At 36.1% G+C, this 25,932-nt stretch overlaps 2 protein-coding genes across 5 annotated transcripts in view; both read right to left on the minus strand.

Moving 5' to 3' along the window:
• Positions 1-1,010: 1,010 nt before the first annotated feature.
• On the minus strand, positions 1,011-16,272 carry LOC122348009 (mucin-5B). The gene is made up of 29 exons (XM_043243241.1): positions 16,194-16,272; positions 16,046-16,105; positions 13,868-14,120; positions 13,682-13,796; positions 13,536-13,608; positions 13,281-13,384; positions 12,201-12,417; positions 11,989-12,117; positions 11,773-11,890; positions 11,458-11,596; positions 10,796-10,906; positions 10,649-10,718; positions 10,428-10,565; positions 9,006-9,170; positions 8,820-8,914; positions 8,623-8,749; positions 8,078-8,333; positions 7,519-7,571; positions 7,221-7,321; positions 6,980-7,131; positions 6,530-6,668; positions 6,204-6,314; positions 5,944-6,123; positions 5,588-5,827; positions 5,349-5,505; positions 5,138-5,266; positions 4,700-4,850; positions 4,572-4,615; positions 1,011-1,183 (listed from the first exon to the last, which is right to left on the minus strand). The coding sequence occupies exons 1-29, from the start codon at positions 16,270-16,272 to the stop codon at positions 1,011-1,013; spliced, it is 3,879 nt and encodes a 1,292-aa protein (XP_043099176.1).
• Positions 16,273-19,035: 2,763 nt separating this feature from the next.
• Positions 19,036-25,932, minus strand: part of rph3ab (rabphilin 3A homolog (mouse), b) — a 16,506-nt gene continuing 9,609 nt past the window's right edge. For all 4 annotated transcript variants that reach the window (XM_043245921.1, XM_043245923.1, XM_043245919.1 and 1 more), the window contains exons 11-16: positions 25,502-25,628; positions 25,359-25,415; positions 24,027-24,181; positions 23,484-23,565; positions 23,168-23,264; positions 19,036-22,188 (exon numbers count right to left, since the gene is read on the minus strand). In XM_043245921.1, coding sequence (XP_043101856.1) covers positions 22,058-22,188; positions 23,168-23,264; positions 23,484-23,565; positions 24,027-24,181; positions 25,359-25,415; positions 25,502-25,628 — 649 coding nt within the window. In that variant the 3' untranslated portion in view covers positions 19,036-22,057. The remainder of the gene's footprint in view (positions 22,189-23,167; positions 23,265-23,483; positions 23,566-24,026; positions 24,182-25,358; positions 25,416-25,501; positions 25,629-25,932) is intronic.

Here is a 25,932-nt window from a genome sequence, read left to right on the forward strand (position 1 = left end):
TTGAAAATCTTGGTAAAGGTGTATCTGTGGAAAATCTTGTTGGAGTTGTAGGTAAGCTTTTACCAGTTAGGGAACTCTGAGTGGTCAGAGCTGTCGTTTTTAAGTAAAAGATGCTTGTTGAAGAAATCAAAGACGTAGCAATCATCTTTGTTGAAGCTGTTCCTGTAGTTGTCGATTTGCTATCACTTGGTATAGGCATATTGACAGAAAAGGTTGGTGAAGGTGAAGCAGTAGAACTTGTTGACAGATCTGTGAATATGTTTGTAACGGTGGAAGAACTTTGGACCGTTGATGTGGGACGTGGTGATGTATGTACACTTGCAGATGACACTGTTGTAACAGCTATACTTGAGGACTGTGTTGTGATGTTGCCACAATTTTCATCACAACAGAATACTCTAATCTCATAGTCATAGCACTGTTGCGATAGGCCTTGGTGTTTATTTAAGCAAACAAGTCCATCTTTCATATTGCATTTCACGGTTTGGCCAAGCTGTGAAAGAGGAATTCCTGGATAATCTTTTGCACGACATTCTACCTCCTTTGACACTGAGCAAACACTGTGATAATTGTCATTTATACTTCCCATAGGAACTATTTCTCCACCATCAGGACCTGTTGTTGGTCCACCAAAGTCATTCCAGTCTGACCAATGACAATTACATCCAGGAGTAGGGGTAAGTGTGTTTGTTCTCAATGTTGTAGGTGTTAGAGAAGTCATTGTTGGAGTTGCAGAAGATGTTTTTGTTGTTGGGCTTGGCGATATGCTAGTAATAATGGAGGAATTCCTGACGGTTGATGTTTTAATCAGTAGTGTAGTTATGCCAGTTGAAAATCTTGGTAAAGGTGTATCTGTGGAAAATCTTGTTGGAGTTGTAGGTAAGCTTTTACCAGTTAGGGAACTCTGAGTGGTCAGAGCTGTCGTTTTTAAGTAAAAGATGCTTGTTGAAGAAATCGAAGACGTAGCAATCATCTTTGTTGAAGCTGTTCCTGTAGTTGTCGATTTGCTATCACTTGGTATAGGCATATTGACAGAAAAGGTTGGTGAAGGTGAAGCAGTAGAACTTGTTGACAGATCTGTGAATATGTTTGTAACGGTGGAAGAACTTTGGACCGTTGATGTGGGACGTGGTGATGTATGTACACTTGCAGATGACACTGTTGTAACAGCTATACTTGAGGACTGTGTTGTGATGTTGCCACAATTTTCATCACAACAGAATACTCTAATCTCATAGTCATAGCACTGTTGCGATAGGCCTTGGTGTTTATTTAAGCAAACAAGTCCATCTTTCATATTGCATTTCACGGTTTGGCCAAGCTGTGAAAGAGGAATTCCTGGATAATCTTTTGCACGACATTCTACCTCCTTTGACACTGAGCAAACACTGTGATAATTGTCATTTATACTTCCCATAGGAACTATTTCTCCACCATCAGGACCTGTTGTTGGTCCACCAAAGTCATTCCAGTCTGACCAATGACAATTACATCCAGGAGTAGGGGTAAGTGTGTTTGTTCTCAATGTTGTAGGTGTTAGAGAAGTCATTGTTGGAGTTGCAGAAGATGTTTTTGTTGTTGGGCTTGGCGATATGCTAGTAATAATGGAGGAATTCTTGACGGTTGATGTTTTAATCAGTGGTGTAGTTATGCCAGTTGAAAATCTTGGTAAAGGTGTATCTGTGGAAAATCTTGTTGGAGTTGTAGGTAAGCTTTTACCAGTTAAGGAACTCTGGGTCGTCAGAGCTGTTATTTTTGTTGTTAGAGAAGTCATTGTTGGAGTTGCAGAAGATGTTTTTGTTGTTGGACTTGGAGATATGCTTGTACTTTCTGAGGAATCTTGGACTGTTGGGTTCTTAGTCAGTGGTGTTGTCATAGCAGTTGAATAAGCTCTTGTAGGTGAAAGTATAGAAACTGTTTTTGATAGGTCTGTAGACCTGCTTGAAGTGATAGGGGAACTTCGAACCAGAGATGTTTCAGCTGAAGTTATATGTATGCTACTTGAAGGTACTGTTGTGATGCTATTACAGTTTTTATCACAACAGAATGTTCTAATCTCATAGTTGTAGCATTGCCGTGAAACGCTTTGGTGTTTGTTTAAGCAAATTAGACCATCTTTTATATTACATTTCACAGTCTGTCCAAGTTGTGAAAGAGGAACTCCAGGATAATGTTTTGCACGACACTGTATTTCCATTATTGCTTGGCAGAAGTTGGGATAGGTGTCAGTTATTTCTTCAATAGGTACTATTTCTCCACCATCAGGATCTGTTGTTGGGTTCCCAAAGTCATTCCAATCTGACCAATGACAGTTACATCCAGGGGTAAGAGTAAGAGTGGTTGTTTTCAATTTTGTGGGTATTGGGGATGTTGTTAGATTTGTTGAAATGCTGGAGAAATTGTGGACTACATTAATTTTAGTCAGTGGTATAGTCATGCTAGTTGAAAACACTGGTGAAGTTGTTGTCCTTATTGATGAAGTTGTAGATCTAGTTTTGCCAATGTGGGAACTCTGGGTTGTTGATGCTGTAACTTTTTGTGTAAATCTGCTTGTTGAAGAAGTAACAGCTGTACTTAACCACTGTGTTGTGCTGTTTCTACAGTTTTCATCACAACAGAATGCTCTAATCTCATAGTCATAACACTGCCGTGTAAGACCTTGGTCTTTGTTTAAGCAAACTAATCCATCCTTTGTATTGCATTTCACAACCTGTCCAAGTTGTGAAAGAGGAACTAAAGGATAATGTTTTGCACGGCATTGTACTTCCTTTAGTGCTGGACATAAGGTAGAATAGGTGTCAATCAGTCTTTTAATAGGTAATACTTCGCCACCATTAACACCTGTTGTTGGGCCCCCAAAGTCATTCCAGTCTGACCAATGGCAAATACATCCAGGGGTAGGAGTTAGGATGGTTGTTTTCATTGTTGTGGATTTAGAAGAAAATGCAGAGGCAGTTGTAGTGAATGCTGTTGTTGACAGAGTTGAAGATTTACCTGGAGCAGTGGAAAAAAACTGGACAGTTGGTGTTATTGTGGGTGCTATGTGGGGCATGCTAGCTGACAAACTTGGAGATGGAGTAGAATTGGATGTCATAGTTGATTTTGGAGTTGTGGTTATGCTTGTAGATGTAGTGTTTGAAAATACTGTCTTCGTTGGAAAATTTTCTGTAGTGTATTTGGCTGTCATTCCTGTTGAAGCTGACTCTGTAATAAAATATATAAAATGGAAATATTTTATGTAAATAGAACATTTGAATAATCAAAGATAAACAAATAATTAAACCGTTATCAAATAATTACACCATAATATATACAGTCAGGTCCATATTGTGACGAGTCGGCTGCCCCTACCCTTTATTGTGATCATCACCCCCCCTTGCCTGGACCCTTCCCCCTGGAACACTACCTGACCTGCACTTCCCCTGCAGCACGACGAGGACACCGTTTATTTGGACACTTTTTTCCCCTGGACACTTTATTTTGTACATTTCTTTTAATAAAAAAGCCTCTCCAAGGCCTGACGCCACGCCCACTGTGTCTGTCATGGCTCCACCCGCCACAATATATATGAACAACTTTTTACAATTTTAGCTGCTGACCAAACACAATTAAATTATAGTCATGTATATAATGAATATGGGCTTAAAGTGCACAAATTTGAGCTTTCTTCTCACAATTGTTGGAAAGCTTAAAGTTATAGTTCATTTACACACCCTTTAGTAGTTCCAAACCTGTATGAATTTATTTGTTCTGCCAAACACTGAGGAAGATATTTTGAGACACTCTAGAATCACAGTCTCTGGGGAATGCTCGGCAAGCACTGGGTTACAGAGGTGCTTTGGCAGCACAGTCTCTGGGGGGCACTCTGGACGATCGGCATTAGAGGATCTAGTACCTTATCTTAGCTGGACGGGACCAGCAGGGACTCAAAGGATTCGCAAACAAAATATATATACATATATATTAAAAAAATGTATTTGATTATATTTATTTGTCCATTTACATTTGAGACCCTTAAAATGGAGGGGTAGGGATATAAATACGGTTGTGATTTCTAAGCATTTTTTGTTATATTTTTGTTCAGCCCGATTAATTAAAGCTTAAATACTCAATTTCAATTTCATCTTAATTGTTTAATTTTAATTCCATTCTGGTGCCATGCAAAGCCGAAATTATGCAAATTGTGTGAATGCACAAATATATATGGGACTGAATGTATATAAACTAAACATTTGTACTTGAGAAGATAAGTAGATAAGTAGTAAAAATGTTACCTGCTCTTTTACTGGAAAAATCAAAGACAGTGCTTGAGGTGCTTGTTGTTGGATGTAATGTTAGACAAGGGTATGAAGTCTTTTGAATTATTCCATGTTCTTCACAGACAGCTGTCATGCAGCTGCCAGCCCCATCTGTTGTGTTATATATTGTATCTCTATACATATATTTGTTCCCTTCGAATGTGCAGATGCAAGCTTCAAATTTAGAAATGAAGACATTTACTTAAGTGCCAGTGAATGAAAGATTAAATGCTGATAAAATATAGAGGAAAGAATGTGTGAAACTTTTCTTACCAGTCGCATTGTATTTGCAGTTGATCTCCATGGAATTGCAGTAGCTTTAATAACAAACAGTTTTAAAATGAAAACTAGATTTACTAGATACAGTAGGCTGTGTTTGTTTATATGAAATGATAGCATACCATATTTGACAGTTTTCTAATGAAGGAACTTTCTCATGATCTCTGTAATATTGCCCCTGCTTATCATAGCAGCCACACTGGTCCTTTGTAACACATTTCATTGTATCCTCATCAAAGTAAGGATGTCCAGCTGGACATCTGGGGTAACAACCTTATAAAATGAAAATGAATATATAAAACACACAATTGACTGTGTGACATAGATTCCTAGGAAAGAACACCATAAGGCTTATCAGCGTTAAACCTACCCATACCACCAAACCTGTTGCTAACTTTACCCGTACAATATGAGCACAATAAGTATATTGTACTTGATGCACGCATACAGTACTTAAGAGCACTTAATATAAAGTGTGACAGAATGTAAAGCAAGTTTTGTGAAGTTTGAATGTTATAATCATGAGATTAAAGGCCAGTTTTTATTTATTTATTTTTTACCTTCAAGTGCTAGAATCTGACTTGAGCACTGCCCAGTTGGATTTCTGCAGGTCTGCAGACAAGGAGCTCCACAAGGTCTGTACTGCCACTCACATTTCCCAGGAGTGTTGTAATAATCACAGAACAATGCTATAAAAAGAATAAAAAAAGTCTCTTTTTTGATAGCTTCTTTCAGTGACTCAGATTAAACAGAACATTAGCAGTGACTCACGACATATTTTAGGCGTTCTCCAGGCAACACAAGCTCCAGCCTCATTACAGGCTTGTGCATAGGCTGCTACAGCAGCACACAAACATTCATGATCTCCACCGCTATCACAAGCACAGGAGTCTCTCACACAAGCGTCATAAAAATGATTGGGATCCACCTAAACAAGAAAATGCAATTTGATTATCTAAACAAGAAGAATGGGGTACTGTACAAGCTTATCATGCAGCATATTAACTTACTTGAGAATGACATGTTGTAAAAACTTCACTCTTAATGATACTGCATTGTTTCTGAGCCCATGATTGCCTGTAAGGGTTATTTGAGCAGGGATTTCTAATTTCCATAGCAACAGGACAGCTAGATGACTCTTTCCAATCATTTCCAAAGTCCAAGGGTTTAATTACCACCTCCTGACTTCTCAACATGAAGTCGTTGTTTGTGTTTCCATCAAAGTTCCCGTAAAGTCCACAAACGGCACCCTGTTATAGGACAAGATGCATATAAACTAACGTACAAAGCAAAAAACTCAATCTAAATCATACACTGTAGTCTATGAGGAAGTTATTTAGCGATTGACTGTAGATCTATTTTTCACCTTAAAGTTTGGACTGAGTTTGATGAACATATTTGCCCTCTGGTCCCACATGACAATTAATCCATTATTTGCCTCAATGACCATGTACATTCCTCTTATCAAAATTTGGTATGGAATGTGCACTCCCTCAGCTTTATGAAATATCTGATAACCTCCATCTGTTAGTTTGAGCTCCTCGTTCTACAAGAAGAAAGAGCAGTTATTATATATACATATGAAAATATAAATATATACAACTGAAGCAATCCATGCATTCTCACCCCAAGGAAGAGTCTGATAGCCTTAGAACATGTAGTGCCAGTAGATCCACATGATATGTTTTCAGTGAGAACACGAAAAGTACCACTGGTATTGGCATGACCACAAAAATCCTGTACAAAGCAGACAAATTTGTCTTTCTTTTACACCTGATTAGCTTTAATTAATAATATTGGTGAGTTCTGAAAAGTCCCTAAGTCTGTCATTTAATACCAAGAATTCAATTGCATCTTCATTTTTTATTCTTATGTATATTTATAAAAATAAGCATAATTGTATGTAAACAAACTAAATCAATTTGTATTGCATATATGTATTCTGTACTTACTGTGATTAATGTGTATTGACACTCTCCATCAAAAGTGAATCTCTTTCCGTCAAATGTAATGTAATGGCCATCTCCGTGAAGTAAGCAGGTTCCATGGCATGGGTTTGTTGTACATTCCCATTTCCTATCCCTACAGGTACTGCGTACACAGATGTGTGCATACTGTACGTATTATACGAGTTGGTCATTAAGAATCTGCATGCTCCAGCTTAGCATTTGAGATTTTAAACTTAAGATTTGAAAATCTTATAGGTCCACACATAAACCAAACTCTTAGGTGTGTATGAACAGCTCTTCCAAATAAATAACAGCAGCTTGAAAACAACATTAACCTTTTAAGACAAGATCATTTAGAGAATATATATCTAAACCATGTCATTTCAGGATGCTATGAGACATACAATTCAGCATGTGGTAGCAGATTAAAAAATGTTTTAAACGAGCTTTTACCAGCTATTGCAGTCCACTCTGATTTTATCTCCAGGTTGGTGTTCACTTCCATTGTGAATGCAAGGACAAAGGTTTTCATTGATGCAGCCACCCCTACCATCTGATACCAGTCCAGACGGACACATACAGCCTGAGATGCACTCAGTTCTAATCTATTTTAGAAAGTTACATTATATTAAAATTAAGATACATCCACAACTTTTTTGCAACTGTTGTTTAGGAAACAGTTTTAAACACTCACACAAGCCATATCTAGAGTGCTGCAGCTCCTCTGACATTCAGATCCTGTAGATCCACGAGGAGCTTTAGTGCAGTCAAAGAAAACCGTAGGTTGGGGACAAGCTGATGGCATAGACAAGACATGTGTTAGTGATAGCAAGAAAAGCAAAAAAACATATTCATCCGGATGCAATGTTCATTAAACATTGCACAGAAATCATATAGACTTCTGCATACATAGACAGGTTTGTGCATAAATCATATACATTTTTGGTTTCGTTCAGCTCCAATGGGGATTGGAGAAATGCAATAATACTCACATTGTTGGCTAATTCTCTGTCCATTGCAGCTGAGTCTCCCATTCCTGCAAGTGCTGAAACAGATAGCATTAAAATAAAAATTCAAACAAACCTTTATGTAGGGTGCAGACTTCATGTAGGTAAATGTGAAAGTCCACATAAGGAAAATTGAGTGAATAAAATGAATGATACACAATACATCAATGTGGATGTCTTCAGGATCTAGAGTTTCATTCGATGGCAAAACACTGTTTTCGTGTTGCGAAACACGATTTTAAAGTGACATAAATTACACTACACTATATTACAATTGACAACAAATCTGGTAACACTTTATTTTGACAGTCCACTTTAGATATTCTGCTAAAAGTAAGTAACTTTGCAGCGTCATTAGAATATTAGTAGACTGTCTGCTTCATGTCTTCTAACACTTTATTTTGATGGGTCCACAACATACAACATACTGACTATCAGAACCTTTATATATAGGTATATGTCAACAATGCTACCAACCCTTTTTGACTCATGTGACTTTAGACTCACTATTTTAAGCCTTTCTAAGAGAGATTGGGAATCTTACCACACGGTGCTATCTCTGCTGATCGCTTCTCCTGGGGCAATCGCTGTGCCATTGATGTAGCAGGAACAGTTAGCTAAAGGGACACATTTTGCGGCTTCATCAAGGAACGTTCCCTCTGCACAGATACACCCATCTACAGGCCCAAATGTGACACCGCAGGTGAAGTCTGGGTCACTTTTGCAACGGCAGGAACGACTGTTGTTTTGAACTGTGTAAGAATAAACCATGTTGCTGGGACAGCGGGCTGAAAATTCACCTGTGAACAAAAAAAGTGATGATTTCATTAATTATATTAAAAACCACCAAAGCATGTTGTATCTACACGTCCAGTACAAGTCCTTGTTCAATGCTTATTGAAGATTTGAATGAAAGTTACACCTATTAGTTGCTTATTAGCATGCATATTACTAGGATATTAGCTATTTATTAGTGCTAATAAAGCGAATATTCTGCATGACCTTATTCTACATCCCTAATCCTACTTAAACTTACTATTAATAAGCAGCAAATTAACAATAGTTAAAATGTGTTCCTGAATCACTTACTGCATGCAACGTTTCTCCAGTGAGGAAGATGAATCCCTTTTGCAGCACAGTTGTGTACGTATGAAGACAACGCGGCACACATGCAGTCCTCACTTCTCTCACAATTACATGCATCATACATGCAGATCTGTTGGGTTAAAAATAGTTAACCTCAAAAGAAACATGATTAGATTTGTCAGCATAAATTGTAAACTCACCATTTGATAGAAATCAGGGCTGATCTCTTTGTGACATGGTGCAAACACCCCATTAGGGTCTAACAGCAGAGAGCACCATTTCCTAGCATATCTCTCTGCAACAGAGAAGAGCAAAGAGCTATTACATGACAGTAAAGGCATCATTATCTCATTATCACCAGAGCAAAACAGTGAATCGAGACATACCATTATCTGAGCTGAGACTACAGGGATCCTCAAAGCTGTTTTTAACATCAGGGCAGACGGCTCGTGATTTCCAGCCATTGGCAAAGTCTACTGCTGTTGCTTCAGGAGATCCCCTAACAGTTATGAAGTCATCTGCTTGAATACTATTGAAGTTCCCACACAAACCTAGCAAAATTAATGGAGATCATTTTGTCCATTTGTTTTTAAACTGTGCAAAAACTAACTTTAGAATTCCTAATTTTTGGATGCATAGAAATTCAGTTGAAAATGTACTGGCTATAAATGGCCTTTGTTCAGTTATTAAAGGAATAGTTCACCCAGAAATGCAAATAACCCTCAAGCGATATAGGTACATATAACTTTCTTCTTTGAGATAAACACATTCTAAGTTTTTTAAAAATGTATCCTGGCTCTTTAAAGCTCGGTAATGATGGAAGATAGTGGCCATTATTTTGAAGCTACATAAATCATATTTTTGTCAGGACCACTATTGTCAAAATTATTTTTTGCAACAAAAATATTTCCATTCTTCCTCTCACACGATGTATGAGATATCACGTAAGCCACATTCATAACCTAAACTGAGAAGAGATTAGATGAATGAGGATAGAGCAATACTAAATGTCGTTAATGAATTAAAAGTGGAAAACGAGGGATTTACTTTATATTGATTGTACTAATTCTGTTGACAACTTTGCACCTAATGTCAACTAACTTTTATTAGTGTGTTAGTAGTGTATTAGTAGACTGGTAGGGTTAGGGTTAGAATAAGTTGACATTCTCTTGAAAATTTATAAGAGTTAGGAGATAATAATCAGACAGTCTACTGATACTCTAATGAAAGTTAGTTGACATGTAGGTGCAAAGTTACTTATTTTCAACAGAATGTTCATAAGGGACCATCAAAATACCAAAGTTACCAAAACTAAGAATGAATATGGCTTACATCATACGTGGAGTCAGAGGTCAGAGGTCAGCCAAGAAGCTAGAACTTGACTGTCCCGTGAACATGTATACAGCCGTTGTCGGAAGTCACTGATTTGATTTATAATTTTAAACATACAAATATTTCAAAAACCCTTCGATCTGCTTCAGAAGACATGTGTTAACCCCACGGTTAGTTTCACAACGGATATATATATCATTTTTAAGGAGCTTCAAAATAATGGCCGCTATCCACCAGCATCCTACCAAGCTTGGAGGCGCCAGCATAAATTGTTAAGAAACTCTTGACTGTGTTCGTCTGAATGAAGAAAGGATTGGGAGTTATTGGGGAATTATTGGGTTATCTTAATTTTTGAGTGAACTATTCCTTCAAAAAAAACATACATTACCATTAACTTATTCAATCATAATTAAAATTGATTTTAATTATGATTAAAATTTGGGAAAACATTTTTTTAAATATGCAAATCTTCTTACCATTTGATCTCTGCTTGTAAGTCACATCAACTTTTATGTAAACCTGCATTATTGGTATGAGCTGGATCTCTAGCTCAAGACCGACAGATGTCTGGACGATGATGAAAAATGTGGTGGGTTTGAAAATCATCACATCGGCTACAGAAAAAATAGTTAATTTTGGCCTGTTTTGTTTTCTCATAATATTAAGAACAGAATATCAAACTGAATTGGTTTCCTACCTATGGAAAGAGGGAGCTGTGAATATATTCTATCAACAAACACCTTTCCATCAGACTGGATGCTGATCACCTAAGATTTACAACATTCATTTAGAATTGTAACGATATATATGTAATTGAAAACAAAATCAATGAGCAATAACTTACTATATTCCTCTTTGAGAGTAAAAGAGTTATTGCCTTCAGACATGTATCAGCCTCAGCGAAGCCACATTTCATCAGATCCCCCAAAACTGTAAACTCATTTTCACTGGTCTGCTGTAATATCAAAAAATATTAATACTGTGCAACCTGTAATAAACTTGGTTTGATTTTGTGTCAACTTAACGACAAATTACTCTAAAATGCAGCATTTTTAATATTATAAGCTCTGTGAATTTAATGTGCATAACATAACTGCATATATTTCAGTGAAAGTTTTCCAAGACACATAATTAGCAAAAATGACAGGTTAACATCAAAATATATTGGAATCTACGGAGAACAACTTTATAGTTCCCCAAAAATGAAAACTGCTCATCCTCGTATTTAATTTTTTTTTCTGTTGAAACATAAAGTAGACATTTTTAACAGTTTTGAACAGCTCTTCCCATTCAACCGGAGTCTTTCAGATTTTTTTAGTGCTAGATGTGCATGTTAAGTAGATTCAAAATTGGTGGAGGGCAAGATTATGAATAAGCCATTTGGAGTGAATATGGAATAAATTACTTCACTGCACTGCATCTATATGCTTTGGAAATAAGCTTGAGAGTTATCTGATTAGTGGACTGTGAACAGAGGTACATCTCAATCTGTCAGAAAAGACTGACCTTAGAAAGAACGTAAGTGCAGTTTCCATGAAAGCTGTATGTCTTCCCATCATAAGTAGTAATATGAGAACCACCTTCGACAGAGCAAATCCCTGGGCAAGCTCTGTCCTCACAGCTCCATTGATTATCGATACAAGTGCTTTGTGGAGAATAAAGCGAATGCATTTTAAATAAAGTGTTATGTTTCTTTGTCCAGGACCAAAGGGTAAAAATACCCATTTTCCACTACTGCAGAAAGCAGTATCATTCCAAAGGAAAAACTCAAGGCAGTGAAGAGGTACAAATGGACTTGATATATAGAAAATGCATAATCACCATTCTTTACAGTTAGTTCTGTAAGTTTGTCCAGGATCATATGTTTTTCCATTGTGGATGCAAGGACACTGATCCTTGGTTATACAACCCTTGTCAGTGAGGTCATCAAGCAGGTATCCTGGAGCACATTATAGCATAGCCATTTGTTGAATGGCATTTGCATGAAGAACAAAAGCTATAAAAGCAAGCAACTGCATGTTTAAAATTAGATTATACCTTCAGGACAGAAACACCCATTGATACAGTGGTCTTCACAAATATGATTTCTGTCAGGATTTGAGCAAGTGTTGATGCAAGGGTTTCCGCATTCTTCATGCACCATATTGTGGTGAGGACACGATTTACCTGTATATAAAAAAAGCTAAAGCCATTGAGATTTCAACTCGAAACAGATTTGGAACAGGCTGCTAAAAATGACCAAAACGTACCACAGAACCGTTCAGTCCCCCACGGGTCAGGCTTTCCACCCGCCTGGATGCACTGGCGAGAATATTCTGTGACGGTTCTGCAAACGCAAAAGGATCTGGTCCTGTTGGTGCAGTAGCACATGTCCAATTCACAGGCCTTGATGAAGGAGTCAAGAGGTACGAGATCCATACAACTGCTGAAAGATGGACCTGAAAGCAGCTGCTCACATACTGATGTCTAGAAAGCAAGAAGACGTGTTGGAAATACATGATGGGCTAAGGTACAGGCAGGCTATCAGTTGAAAATATAAGTCACTGTATATTTGCAGCACCAATTCATGCTTGAATTTGGCATGATCTGTCTATGCAAAAGTAATATTGTATGTGCATCTACTATGCTAAACTTGCACCGTTAATTTTGTTACCGTCAGGTTGAAATCAAATGTTATTGATCTGAATTTAATAAAAAATGGTAAACACAGTATTTTTTTTGTTTTCATTTTAAAATTGTGTTTTAAACATTTTAAAGCAAAATTATAAATCATAAAAAGCTTGCACTTTGAAAAAAAGGGTTACCACTACATTTATTGTGTTCCCACAACATATTAATTCTGTGTCTGGGACCAATTCAACAATTAAAACAACGGGGAAAAGTAGTATAAATATGCCACAATTTGACTAAAATGTGGGAACGACATCTCGTTAATTAAGAATTTGCTACCAGGACTGATCAGTTTGTTCTTGTACTTATAAACACTGCATACTTTGTTATAAAAACAGCTCTTCTTGAGTGATTTGAGAGTGAACAGGAACATTGATTGAACATATCCAAAAAGATTTTCAGTATAAGTTATCAAAATATTGACATATATCATACTTCTCTATGGTATTGTAAAAAACACTTTTTTACCCTGTCAAAAATAACTTTAGCTGGTGGTAATGGTGCTAGGGTACCAGAATCAATGTGCCAAATGTCATAACTTTGCTATGTATGGTTAATACCTTTGGAGAAGGAAAACCAAGAGCAAAGATAATAATAAAACAAAAATTAAATAAATATAAGAAAGCATATCAAATATTGAAGATCCATTAAGAACCTACCAATTTTTTGCAGGTCTGTGTTGAACTCATCTGTTTCATACAACTCTCTGCTGAACTATCAGGCTCTGCAAAGTATCCATAGTCATATGTAGATCTGTCAAGATCTTAATTAAAGAAGAGTTTAATGTAGTTGAAACGTGTTTTAGGTTTGTTGTTTTCGTACACTGAAATATTAGCAGTTAAGAAACAACTTGACTTTGTATTGAATATATCATGTTTCTATTATACATACATATACATGCGTGTGTTATTTACCATCTTTAATGAACTCGTTGAAGTCTCCACACAACCCGCAGGTCTTATTTTGGTGCATCATGTCCAATTCAACCTAAAAGGAGCAATTACAGCTACTCGCTTGCAAAAACATCAGGCATTTTGATGCATTTCGATGTCATACTCACAGTGAAGGAGTCCTCCTCATTCCACATGGCCACCAGTCCGTGTTCAGCAGTGACTTTGACGTACGAGGAACTCTTATAGATCAGAATACCAGAGTGGCTAAACGGCAGATTCATCCTAAAGGGAAGCATATGCACTGAATCAAAGCCATGCGAACAATAAAGCCACCAGAAATAACTTCTACTTACTGTCTTCCGTCTAATCTGACGGTGTTTTTGGCGAGCTCCACTACAGCGCTGTTCAGCTTCATCGTGATGTTAGCGATGGTTGGACGGTCATCTACTACTTGGCGTCTCATCTGAATGCTGAAGTCCTCGTAGCCGGCTCCACACGTTGCGCACATGATATAATTGCAAGTGGATGGCAGGTGGAAAATGGCTCCATCGAATTTCTTGAAGTGGTAGTTACCCCATGTGCTACAGACTTGTTTGCTGTGAGCATCTAGAAGGAGGACAGCAGGATTTATAACGAAAACAAGTGTTTCATTACTAATCTAAATACTATTTGTGAACTGTGTTAAAAAAAGCACTTATGGTTACAGTAAATATAGCAGCATTGCGCTTTTTACTAAATGTTCATTTTCAGTTAAACAGCTATATATCAATAAAAATGACGTTATCCCAATATACTTAAAAGCATAGGTGTTAAAAATAAATTCGCATAATAAAGTAGCCTTTCCATACGCGATAGCACTTTATAATAACTTCCATTAATAAATCATTATATAAGGTTTAACTAATCATTACTTAATATATATTCACATATCTAGAATTATGAGATAATGTGCTTGTTAATCCTAACTAGTGAGCATTATCAAATGATTAACAGATCGTTATTTAACGTAAAATTAAAAAAAATACTTTTTGACAAATGTCATTGAACTTTCAAATCATGTCATCATGCATTAAAACAAATTCATAAAATGATTTTGACAGATGGTTCACCTTAAAAGCTTCATTAAAAAATAATTTACAAATGCCATTCAAATCATTTGTAGATTTTTAAAACACACTGAACGCTAGAAATTACGTAAAATGATATACGTTTTATATATGTACGTACACACGTTTATTTGTTAATGTACTTTCGAATGCTTACAAATGTCATTAAACTTCAGTTCACAGTTCGGTTTAAAACTGTTGTGAAAATACAGCTTAACTGTTCATTTTAAAACTATTCATGTTAATACATTCATTAACTTATAATCAGTCTGTAAAGTCATATTTGTTGTGTCGACCTACTGTTTGCACATCTTAAATCATGTATTAATCATGTGTTCATGTATAAACTTTTACTAATAATTAATTAGTACCTTTATGAGCTGTCATTTTGATGGAGAAAATGGCCTAAAAGACCGGAATTAACCTTAAATTCACTTCTCTGTGAACCATTTATTAATCATGTGTTCATGTTTTTGCAGTACCACAGCTGAAGTTGAGAGTATTCTTCATTCAACTGTTTATAAACATATATCATTTTTTAGCATCTTTACTATCTTTACTGTACTATTGTAAACATTGACAAGTACTAGATTTCTAAACATGCGAGTATATATTAACTAATGATCTGTTATACATGTTTGTTAATTATTTATTAATGAAAGTTATTATAAAGTGTTATCAGAAAGGAATTCGCCAAAATCAGATTTAACATAAAATACTAAAACAAGCATAAATCAAACAGCATTTGTCTAAATGAAAAGCATCAAATGTGTCCCGTAAGGTTACGTTCTTACTGTAAATTATACGACTTGTTCTTTTTCACTTCCACTGTACATTTAACAGTATTTAAAATGACATGAAATGTCTCATTAGACCTTTTTCATATAGAAAGAGAATTTGCCAGGTTTGTACCATTTTTTATTGCCTTTTGCTGTCATTTTAAAATGCTGATTTTTTTAATTATATTTTATAGCACGTACAATTGTAAATAAAAACATTTAAAAAAAAAGAATGTTCAAGAAAATAATATTCTATTCAGTCCTTTGCTCAAACATTCCAAATTCAGTTACATTTTTTGCAATTAATAGTAAAATGTGCATGTGATTTCTAAATGGAAATTGCTTACATTTTTATATGTGTATAAAGTGTATAATTCTTTTGTATTTTGAGACATCTCTTCTAGAAATTCCTTCCAGGGACACTGTATGATGCGCATTTTGGTCATTTTTTAACCCCACGATAAATAACCTATAAAGAAATACAGCATTATATGATTATAACTAGATCATGTATAATAGCATGATGAGTTTTCTTGAGACCATATGTGTTCAGCCGATGAATAATGTCAAGCTGATTAATGTCTGACTGATTATCCAACACAATGCCTCAAGAATTGCTTAACCACGAACTCAATCTCTGGCTTACGCTCACAATAGAAGGCGTGAGACTGGAAAAGCAGGGCAGGGGATTTAAAAAGATCCCATTCTGATAAAACAATCAAGTTCCCATTACAGAGTCTGTATTTTTTATTTACTTCACTGGCATATAATATTCATAAAATGTTTTTTTTTACCTGACTGTATGGCGCTCAATCCAAAGTATAGTACTATCCAGTCAATCATCCATATGAGTATTCTGGTGCGTCTCCCCATGCTTGCCCGCTGTATTTGTGGATCCTCCACAAGTGTTTGAGGATGGGAAGCGCTTGTGTTTTCTATTTTATACCACCTGCTTCTGTGTGAAGGCCTAGGAGGGGCTGAAGGAGGCTGTCTCTAACCCTCCGATTGATGCAATGGGTCTAGCTATTTATATTTATATTCACTTAGTGTGCTGATATAGTACATACCCTTTCTTAATAAAGTCTGGATGGTTTCTTTCTACCCAATGGTAGATAGTAGAATAGCGTTTGTTTTAGCGAGTTCAAGTACAATGTAATAAAGGCGAAACGGACATTTGTCACTTTTCTGATTATGAAAGCTTGAAATAGAAGATCCCAGCCTTCATTTTTTACCTTATTTTGGATTTTACAGCACGAAATATCTCTGCATGCGTTCGTCGGTGGTTGCCCTTGGCTTTAAAATAGAATATAAAATAGCATTAGGAGTTGAAAAAGGGAACATGAATAAACAGTTAAAAAGGCGTAACAATTGAAATAGTTAAAATTCACATTTAAATGCATGCAGAAATAGTTTGGCAGCATCACTTTGTGTTAAGTGCTGAATAAAATTTAGGGTGATGAATGCCGCCGATCAAAGCTGTGTGAAGTTAATGTAGACTTTGGAAAATAAAACTAATTCTAGCTCACTAACACGCCTGACATTACTGTTCTATAGTTTCATGGTTTCTGCGAGACGTAAAGAAATACTTCACATAAACATAAAAACTTCTGTTATGACTCGCCATTAAGTGGTTCCAAACCTCTATGAATTTCTTTGTTCTGCCGAACTCAAAAGAAAAATTGACTTTTGTTTTCCCACTGTGGCAGTTAATGAAACTTTTCAAAAGTCTTTAAAACATAAAACTTAAAAACTCTGTTATTGCTGACTAAAAGTCGCCATTAAAATCCCTTTCTCAAATCAGGCTGTTCTGAGATGGTATCTTGTTATTCAACATTCTCTATGAATTTCTTTGTTCTGCCATTACACAGAAACTGACAAAAAATACAACAATAATAAATGAGAAAACTTCACAGGTGTGCTATAGATATAAAATAACTAAGAAATAAGAGAAAGAGGGATGCAGGTGACTTGCTTCCCACTGTGAACCAAAGGAAGTGTGTGTGTGTGTGTGTGAGTGTGTGTGTGTGTGTGTGTGTGTGTGTGTGTGTGTGTGTGTGTGTGTGTGTGTGTGTGTGTGTGTGTGTGTGTGTGTGAGTGTGTGTGTGTGTGTGTGAGTGTGAGTGTGTGAGTGTGTGTGTGTGTGTGTGTCTGTGTGTGTGTGTGTGAGTGCGTGTGTGTGTGTGCGAAAGTGCGTGTGTGTGAGTGTGTGTGTGTGTGTGTGTGTGTGTGTGTGTGTGTGTGTGTGTGTGAGTGCGTGTGTGTGATGTTGTGTGTGTGTGTGTGACTCAAAAGAAAAGAGGTGAGTATGTGTGTGTGTTCCCACTGTAGAGTCATCTTCATGCGCACTTACAATACCGGACCCTAAAGAGTAAAGTGATTATATTCAAGAGCCGGAATAAATGATCCCAGCGTCCTTGTCCAAAGAAAGCTTGCAGGTTTTTCAGCAGTGTATAATTAGCCTAACAGTAAAAAATATCAACTGTCTCGTGCTATTTTTAGGCATTGGTAAAATGTGATCAAGCAGGCGGACAAAATGTTGCATCAGTGTGTGCACAATTCACAAGAGAGGAAATATATTTATAGTATCAATTAATGGCAGTACAAGTTATTATGAAATGTTTCATGGGCACAGACTGGAGAACTGGTCAGGGTAGAAACATCAACACAGCAATATCAAGATATCCTCGATGAAAACCTAGGCCATGCATTTTATGAACCAAGAATGCATTTTATGAACAACTGGAATTACAAATCATTTTTAAGTTCCCTTTGTGTTGCAGAGTTTGGGTGGACTCAGGCCTAGTATTGTAAATCTGACCAAGAATTGTCTGGGATGTGTCCCAAAATGTTCGCCAACGCAATTAGACGTCAGCTGGTCAATATTTACGCAGCCTTTTCTTTAGCAAATATTTGAAAACTCCTAAATGAATCGCAAGAAACAAAACAGAAGGTTCCGCTTTTTTTTGTCACACAATCTCCTCAAGCTAAATCAGATGCGACATAACCTAAAGACAGCCGGGCTTTCAAGACAACCCAGGAATAGACGTTATTCAGGGTTATATTTAATTATTGACAGGAAGTCAAGTACAAGGCTGTGAAGGACAGAAGTAAAGCGTTCAGTACTGTTGTTTAACAACCTGCCGAACAAAAAAAGAGACAAATTATTAAAACCATTTTGAAAGTTGTGTAAATCCCAAACAATTCCACTGCATTGTTTTCAAACTAAAGTTCAATAAATGTTCAATAAATTTAATTTCAACCTGACTATACTATCTAGAGATGAGATCTAGAGATCTAAAGATGGTCTACAAGAAATTACATGTAAAAAAGTAATAGGTTTATAATATTAGTTTCAACAAATTATGTCTACAATTGTCTAAAATCTAAAACGTATTCATTTGAAAATATTGCTCAAATTTGGGTATTTTCATAAATGGTTCACAAATTCGTGGCGCTCCAGATGGGACCGATACAAAAATCCAATTCAAAGTGTTAAATATTAATTTGTTCATTTATAATTATATCAAAGTTTGATGATAAAGGAAGTTAAGTCCTATTGGGCTTTCCTTTAAAAAACCTCATAAGGATTATGAAAGACTTCTCAATGCACAAAAATGAATGAAGTCAACCAATGACTGCAGTTTATTTCGACTTTTATTGGCCTCTGTGTTTTGAACTCCAAGTAAAATCTTTACATGCAAAGTTCAGACATACAGTAAACACTTCCCTGCTGTGCAAGTACATGCACTATATATATATATACAATTGCATCATTAATGAAAGAAGAACAAATTTATACCAATAAACATTCACAAACTAAACTGGCAAATATGGTCTTAAAATATCAGACTAGTGTGCTATATTTAGTTTTTGTTTTTTTTTGCAAATGACAGATATCATAGATAGCTCTGCGTGAGAAGAAGGTCTCGTGAAAAAATACAGTAAGATCACATTCATCATTTTGAAGACCTGAATGACTCTGGACTACAAAATATTATAGGGGTCGTGTCATGCATTTTTTTTTTTTTATTCTAATAAGTTAATTTACTTGCAAAGTTGCTTGTTCAGAGATGGTCTGAATGCATTAATATGTGATCATTGTCCACCAGTCTTGACCAAAACAGTCCTTTTTGGGGATGCTTACCCTTTGAGACTTAAACGCAAAGCACCATATCACTTAAAATAAATCATAATTTCCAGGGTTTTTTCAGAGCGGTAGCAATAAACACTTTTTTTGGAAGATTTTTTATGTTTATTCTCTTCTATCTTCATGGCATGAACCCATAAAATCTTCTGTGATGTCAAACAACGCTTCTGGTTTCTTCTAGTTGAATCTCCCTTTACTGCATATTCAAAGATTTATAGATAGTTTTAGTTATTTACTTGTTGAACGTGCAACGGGACATTAAATACACATCCTCACATACTTAAGGTAAGCAATCTTTATTGCTTAAATACTAATTTGACCAACATTTGATATAGTTCAGGCACCGTGAAGGGAAACGATCGGCTTTGAAATGCTTTTGTTCAAATATCTTTTCACAATCATTGATGGTTATTTGGCGTTATAGGACCAAATAACGTGTATAGTATGAAATATAGTTTTAATTGTGGTTCATAAAGTTTAAATAAGTTAGTCTTTGCGTGGACAACATCCTACCAAGAGGATTTCACAAAACAAAATTTAAGAAATAAATGGAATAAACATGACACATTATTATTTGAATTATTAGTATTTTTGTCTCCAAAGGTATAGTGCATTTACTTGAGAAGCAAAAGTGCATGATCCTTGTTTTTTTCTGAGAAACTCATCAACATGTAGTTTTTAAATACAATGGGCTCAAAAAAAGTTTTCATTTCCTATTAACAGGTATTTTTTCTTGTTTTAAGCATAACCTAACTTCATTCCGTTCAGTTTCTCAGAAAGCGAATATGCTCAGTTTGCGTTTCGAGTAAATGCACCTCGGTTTAAAAATGACTAAATAGTTGTACTAGAGGAAGATTTTCATGTTTTCTTTCCTTTTTTTGCAATGCATGCAACATTTTCTTAATTTGCTGCATTACAGCAAACCATTTTGCTCAGAATCGGCGAATCATCATTCGCGTATTTGGGTTTGGCTACAATTCTTCGAAGCTCCAAAAATCTTTAGGAAATGTGGAGATTTCCAAACGTAGCACAAACCACCCCTCTGGTCTTTTTTTTCAGCTCGGATGCAAGCAGTAGGCCTAACGTAAAGCAGCTCTGTTTTGGAGTTCCTGAGAAACCCAGAAGCGTCGCCACCGAGTGCCGGCTGGTGAACGGTAATTTCATCTACGGGGAGTAAATTATACAAAGCGAATGGATTGTATTCACTATAACCAAAGACACTCTCATGCATGAGGGCTGGTTATAATAACAGCAAAGAATAGAAACGTTGAGGTCATTCCATTGTAAATGTGCTTAGCTTTCAGTGTTCACGTGTGATCGGACAGCAGTACTTTTTCTTATTACAGTAATCTTTGCTTGCGTCACGGCCGCATGATGCAGTGGGCTATTTTTAATTTATCCACGTACGTCGTCATTAATTGTTGTCTTCACACAAGGCGATTGTATTTTCAGCACATTACAGAAAGGATGCATGTTTGAAGGGTTTAGTGGAACAGTGTGCTTACATACAGTAATACAGTAACAGTGTTGTTGTAAACCAGACGCACAAAGCAATGTATTATAAAATCGTATTCATTCGACTACCTAAGCTAAGTCTAAATGTACCATTGGCGAACAGATAATGCTTTAAAATGTTCTTGTTTGGACATTCTTTGGATTTAGTCTTATCTGTGCTATGTAAACATCCCTACATGTTGCTTGCCTGTTTGTCTGAAACAACTAGCTAGTTCTTTTGACCTCACGTCAGGATTATTACAGCTAACTAAAATTGAAACCAAAAAAAATAATTAAAAAAATTCAGTTTAACTTGTAGTAGTAAAACACTACAATACATAAAAATGTATAAAATATATATAGACGTTTAAAAAATAAATAAATTAATAAATAAAAGCCAAATTATTAACTCTAACTAAAATTAAAGTGATATTTAAAAATATAAAAATAAAATCTAATTCGCAAATATTAACAAAAAACTATAATATATCAGTGAAACGAAAATAACACTGACTCGTGATGTTAAAGGTATTTAAATAAGTCACTAAATATAATTAAGTAATTTTACCTGACATTCTGTATGGCCTGTAAACATTCTTAGACTGGTTAAAATAGGGCTTGTACATTCTGTATCAGCCTCTTTTTGTAAGGACAAGACTTTCCTAACGCTTTTTAATAAGAGAGATTGATAAGAGACGTGATACCGATGCATTCCCACAACAAGATAATCATTTGGAGTTTCTACGGTTGTTCCTAAACTAGAACTTAAAAACACATCGCTACCGTGGCCAGATTAGTGAGTGTGACGCAACTTACACTTCAGCGCTGACCTACAGCCGTCTGTGTAGGTCGGGTGAACAGAAAAGCTCCAGACATCGTTTTGTTTCTCAAAGCATATCGCGTGTCAGCCGGACAAGAGCAAGGTCGGTATAGCCCAAGATATGCAGTTAGTGGAGGGGAATGGAGTTGCGAAAGGGGCCGAGTACAACTTAAAGGCATGCAGAACGCTTGAAGAGCCTAATCGCTGGAGACGTGGTTCTCGTTGAGCAGAGTGTGCCAGCGCTCGATCTTCTTGTCTTTGTTCTTGAGGCATTCATACCAGTGCTTCAAACGCTCGCCTTTAGCAGTGATGCCCAACTGACAGCCTCCTGATCGGGAAATATTAGTTGCATTAAAATATTAGATGCGTGTTGTTATTGCACATTGACTAACTGAAACATTTACGAATAGGACATTTTCAACGTGAAATGAAGGCACTATGGTCAGACAGAAGCATAATGAGGATCTAGACCACGTTTACACCTGGAATCGACGTCTTTAGAGGATAACAAGTGGACATATCTAAATGAGCCAAGATATGCTATGAGGTAATGATGGAAAAAATGCAGGATATGCATTTTCATGGGTTTAAATATGTTCAGTATTGTTGCTATTAGGGACAATAAGAACAACTGTGCATCAAAACCACTCCTTCACTAGTTAGATAAATGGACTTGGATTTTCAAATTTGCAAAAACTGAATATTGCGTCTTGTCTGTCAAGAAATAACATACACAATGCACGGTATTATTATTTACGAGAAACCTGCAGAGGTCCGGGAAGTACAAGTATTTCCTGGAAAACACACACTAGACGTTTTGACTACGTTATTGCTTTCCGAGAAGAAGAAAATGGTGGACCGAGTGGCTCAACATGCTGTCTGTCAAAGATGTACCCAATACATAGTGCAAGTGAAGAAAAAAATGTAAATTATGCTTAAATGTATGTGTGAATGGGATGAAAAATAGAAATACAAGTGACTATCGAGTGCTGCAGGGATGATGCTTTTCTGGCAAAACCCAAAAATATATTTTTTAGCACTTCTGGTTCAATGGGGTCAATGGGTTTTCTTTTCCCAATCGATTAAATGGGAGAAATAAAGTCTGCGAAACTCAGTTTTAGGGAAAATTTGTGGTGTACAAGCGGATTAAAAGAGAAGCATGAAAAAGCGCTTTTGAGAAAGTTCTTACATATGCATGCATGAGGTAACAGCAGTCTGTCTCTCCCGACCGACCTAAACGTTACCAGCTATAAACACGCTTCAGAAAAACTAGATCAAATTACACATTTTACAATAAAAGTAAATACCTATATAGTCATTGCATTTTCCGATGTCATAGTCCCATACTGAGATGTCAAGCGTCTTTTTGGCCAGCTCTGCATGCTTAATTTCATAACTGAATTCCTGCAAAACAACAGTTCACATGGAAAAACACTCGATAAGAAGATCCAAGCAACGAAAGATGAGGCCTCCTGTTGTTACAATGTTGGACCACATATAATTAAACATTAATATATTTGATAGTGCTGTCAGTAGATTAAAATATTGAATGATAAATATGAAATTTGACACATTTTTCCTGTCAAAATACATGTTTGTCGTAATTAAAGGGGGACAACATACCTCATTAAACTCAGGATTGAGTGTTTTCTTCTTGATCTGCGTCTTGTTCTTTGCTTTCTTTCCCATATCAGGTTTCAGACATCTATGTCCATTCATACAAATATAGCGTCACATTTAAGCATTTTTACTGAATTATAGAAATAAACAATCCTGTTACAGTTAGTATGAATTATATCATTTCTTTTAGTTCTGTCAAACGCATCCAAAATAAGTTTATATATATATATATATATATATATATATGTGTGTGTGTGTGTGTGTGTGTGTGTGTGTGTGTGTGTGTGTATGAATGTATGCATGTATGTATGTATATTTCTTATGTATATATAAATATATACTCATATGGAATATAATATAGAATTATTATTTTTTTTTTTACATTTTATGTATTTACATGTATATACGGGTGCAAATTAAAATATCGTGAAGAGCTTCATTTTGTCATTTATTTCAAAAAGGTGAAATTATTGTGTGAGCCTATACTTTACATTAAGAGTGTTTCCTAAACACATACTAAACGTAATGCATATAAATGTTACTCACATTTTGACAAAAGGATCAGAATAGCCATTGGCATCCATGGCCGCTAAGTGAACGCAGCGCACGACGCCTACAATGAGACGACTCAGCTGAGTGCTGTACATGAGAGATATCAGGATCCGTCCTCTCTCTTCCATCTCAGCGCCGTCCTTCCCAGTCTACACGCATACAAACACAACACGGTGTGGATGGTGATGAGAGAACGGGAGAGTTCGTCCATAAAAAGCACATTTATTATGCTAATGCACATAACAGCGATGACCGAAATACACAGGATGCACAAAATCAAGCTCTCGTGTGAAAAGGTCTAATCTGTAAAACTCAGTTAATGAAGTGCACTTAATGGAATACTTCACCCGAAAATGAAAATTGCTCCATATTTTACTCACCCCGAAGCCATCCTAGGTGTATATGACTTTAAAAAAAAAAAAAAAAAAAAAAAAAAAAAGTATCCTGGCTCTCCCAACCTTGGTAATGCTGGACCATTATTTTGAATATACAGGATGTACTGAGACGTAAAACTAACCTATAAGCCTTCGGGGGGTTGTCACATGTCCTCTGAAGGAGATGGAACTGCTTGAGGACATGTGATAACCCCCCGAAGGCATATAGGTTAGTTTTTTACGATGAATATATCTGATTTACGGAGCTTTAAATGAATGGCATATACACCTAGGATGGCTTGGGGGTGAGTAAGACATGCCGTAGCTTTCATATTTGGGTGAACTATTCCTTTAGTGGTGTTGAACGTACACTTCAAATCGAAAAGCTATTTTTAAACTTTTAAAAAGTGCACTTTGTAGTAAATGTCAAAATAAAGGTTTGAAAGTACATTTTAAGTGTCACGCTTAAAGTACACTCATTGACCAACAACATACCAAGCTAAATTTCAATTGTAGCGTGTTACTTGATTTTACATTTAAAGTTAACATATCTGAAATGTACTATAAAACTTCATATGTTTAAATACAAAATAAATATTTAAATTGGTGCTGTCAAATGATTAATCGCATCCAAGATAAAAGTTTTTGTTCGCATAATGTCTATATAAATATGCACACGTGCATGCATGTATTTTCAGATGCATTTAATATACATTTAAATTACAATGCATTAATTGCAAAAAAAGCATTACTTTGAGCTCAGACTTATGTATATAACTTCTGTAGTTGGCATACTTTTTAAAAAGTACTTAAGTACATCGGCTTGTATATAATTAGCCTATATAGTTGCACAGTTCGTAAAATAATGCCAATTACAATGCATCCAGGGCCGAATCGGACCTTAAGCTTAATGCAGATATATTGTTAGGTCAGTATTCGTTTAAACGTTCACCTCATCCTCATAGAGGGTGATTCCTCGCGCTCCGCCTGCAGTCGAAGATCTTTTGGTCTTTAGGAAAGAGAGAGGCGATATTTGGTTATTCTGGTGAATTCAGCAATGCTTGTTATAATGCGGTACGTGTATAAAAGCGTCACCTGCACGACCCTCTCTAGACACACGTTAAAGTTTTTCTTCTGATTGAACTTGAGTTTTTTCAGCGCAACTCTGGTTTCTCCGATGAACTCATTGTGACCAAACTTGTCTTCGTCGCAGACAGATATTCTGCACAAACGAAATAAGAAATATGAATCCACATGCACTGAACACAGCACTCCAATACGACGATTAGCTAATTAATTAGAAGTGAAACGACGCCAAAATAAAATACACGATTATTGTAATATAATATTACACAAAATTAGATGCGTTGCCTAGGTAACTAACTCCCTCACACTGAACCCAATCATCCGTTTAGTCCATTATCCCTGATGTTGTAATGATGAAATTATAGCGAGAGACTTGATCCGAGTTTCGGACTGTGACTAGCGTAAGAAAAGCAGCGTGTGTAGTGAAGTGTAGTGAAGTG

This window comes from Puntigrus tetrazona, chromosome 7, assembly GCF_018831695.1.
Source record: "Puntigrus tetrazona isolate hp1 chromosome 7, ASM1883169v1, whole genome shotgun sequence".
Taxonomy (NCBI): Eukaryota; Metazoa; Chordata; class Actinopteri; order Cypriniformes; family Cyprinidae; genus Puntigrus; species Puntigrus tetrazona.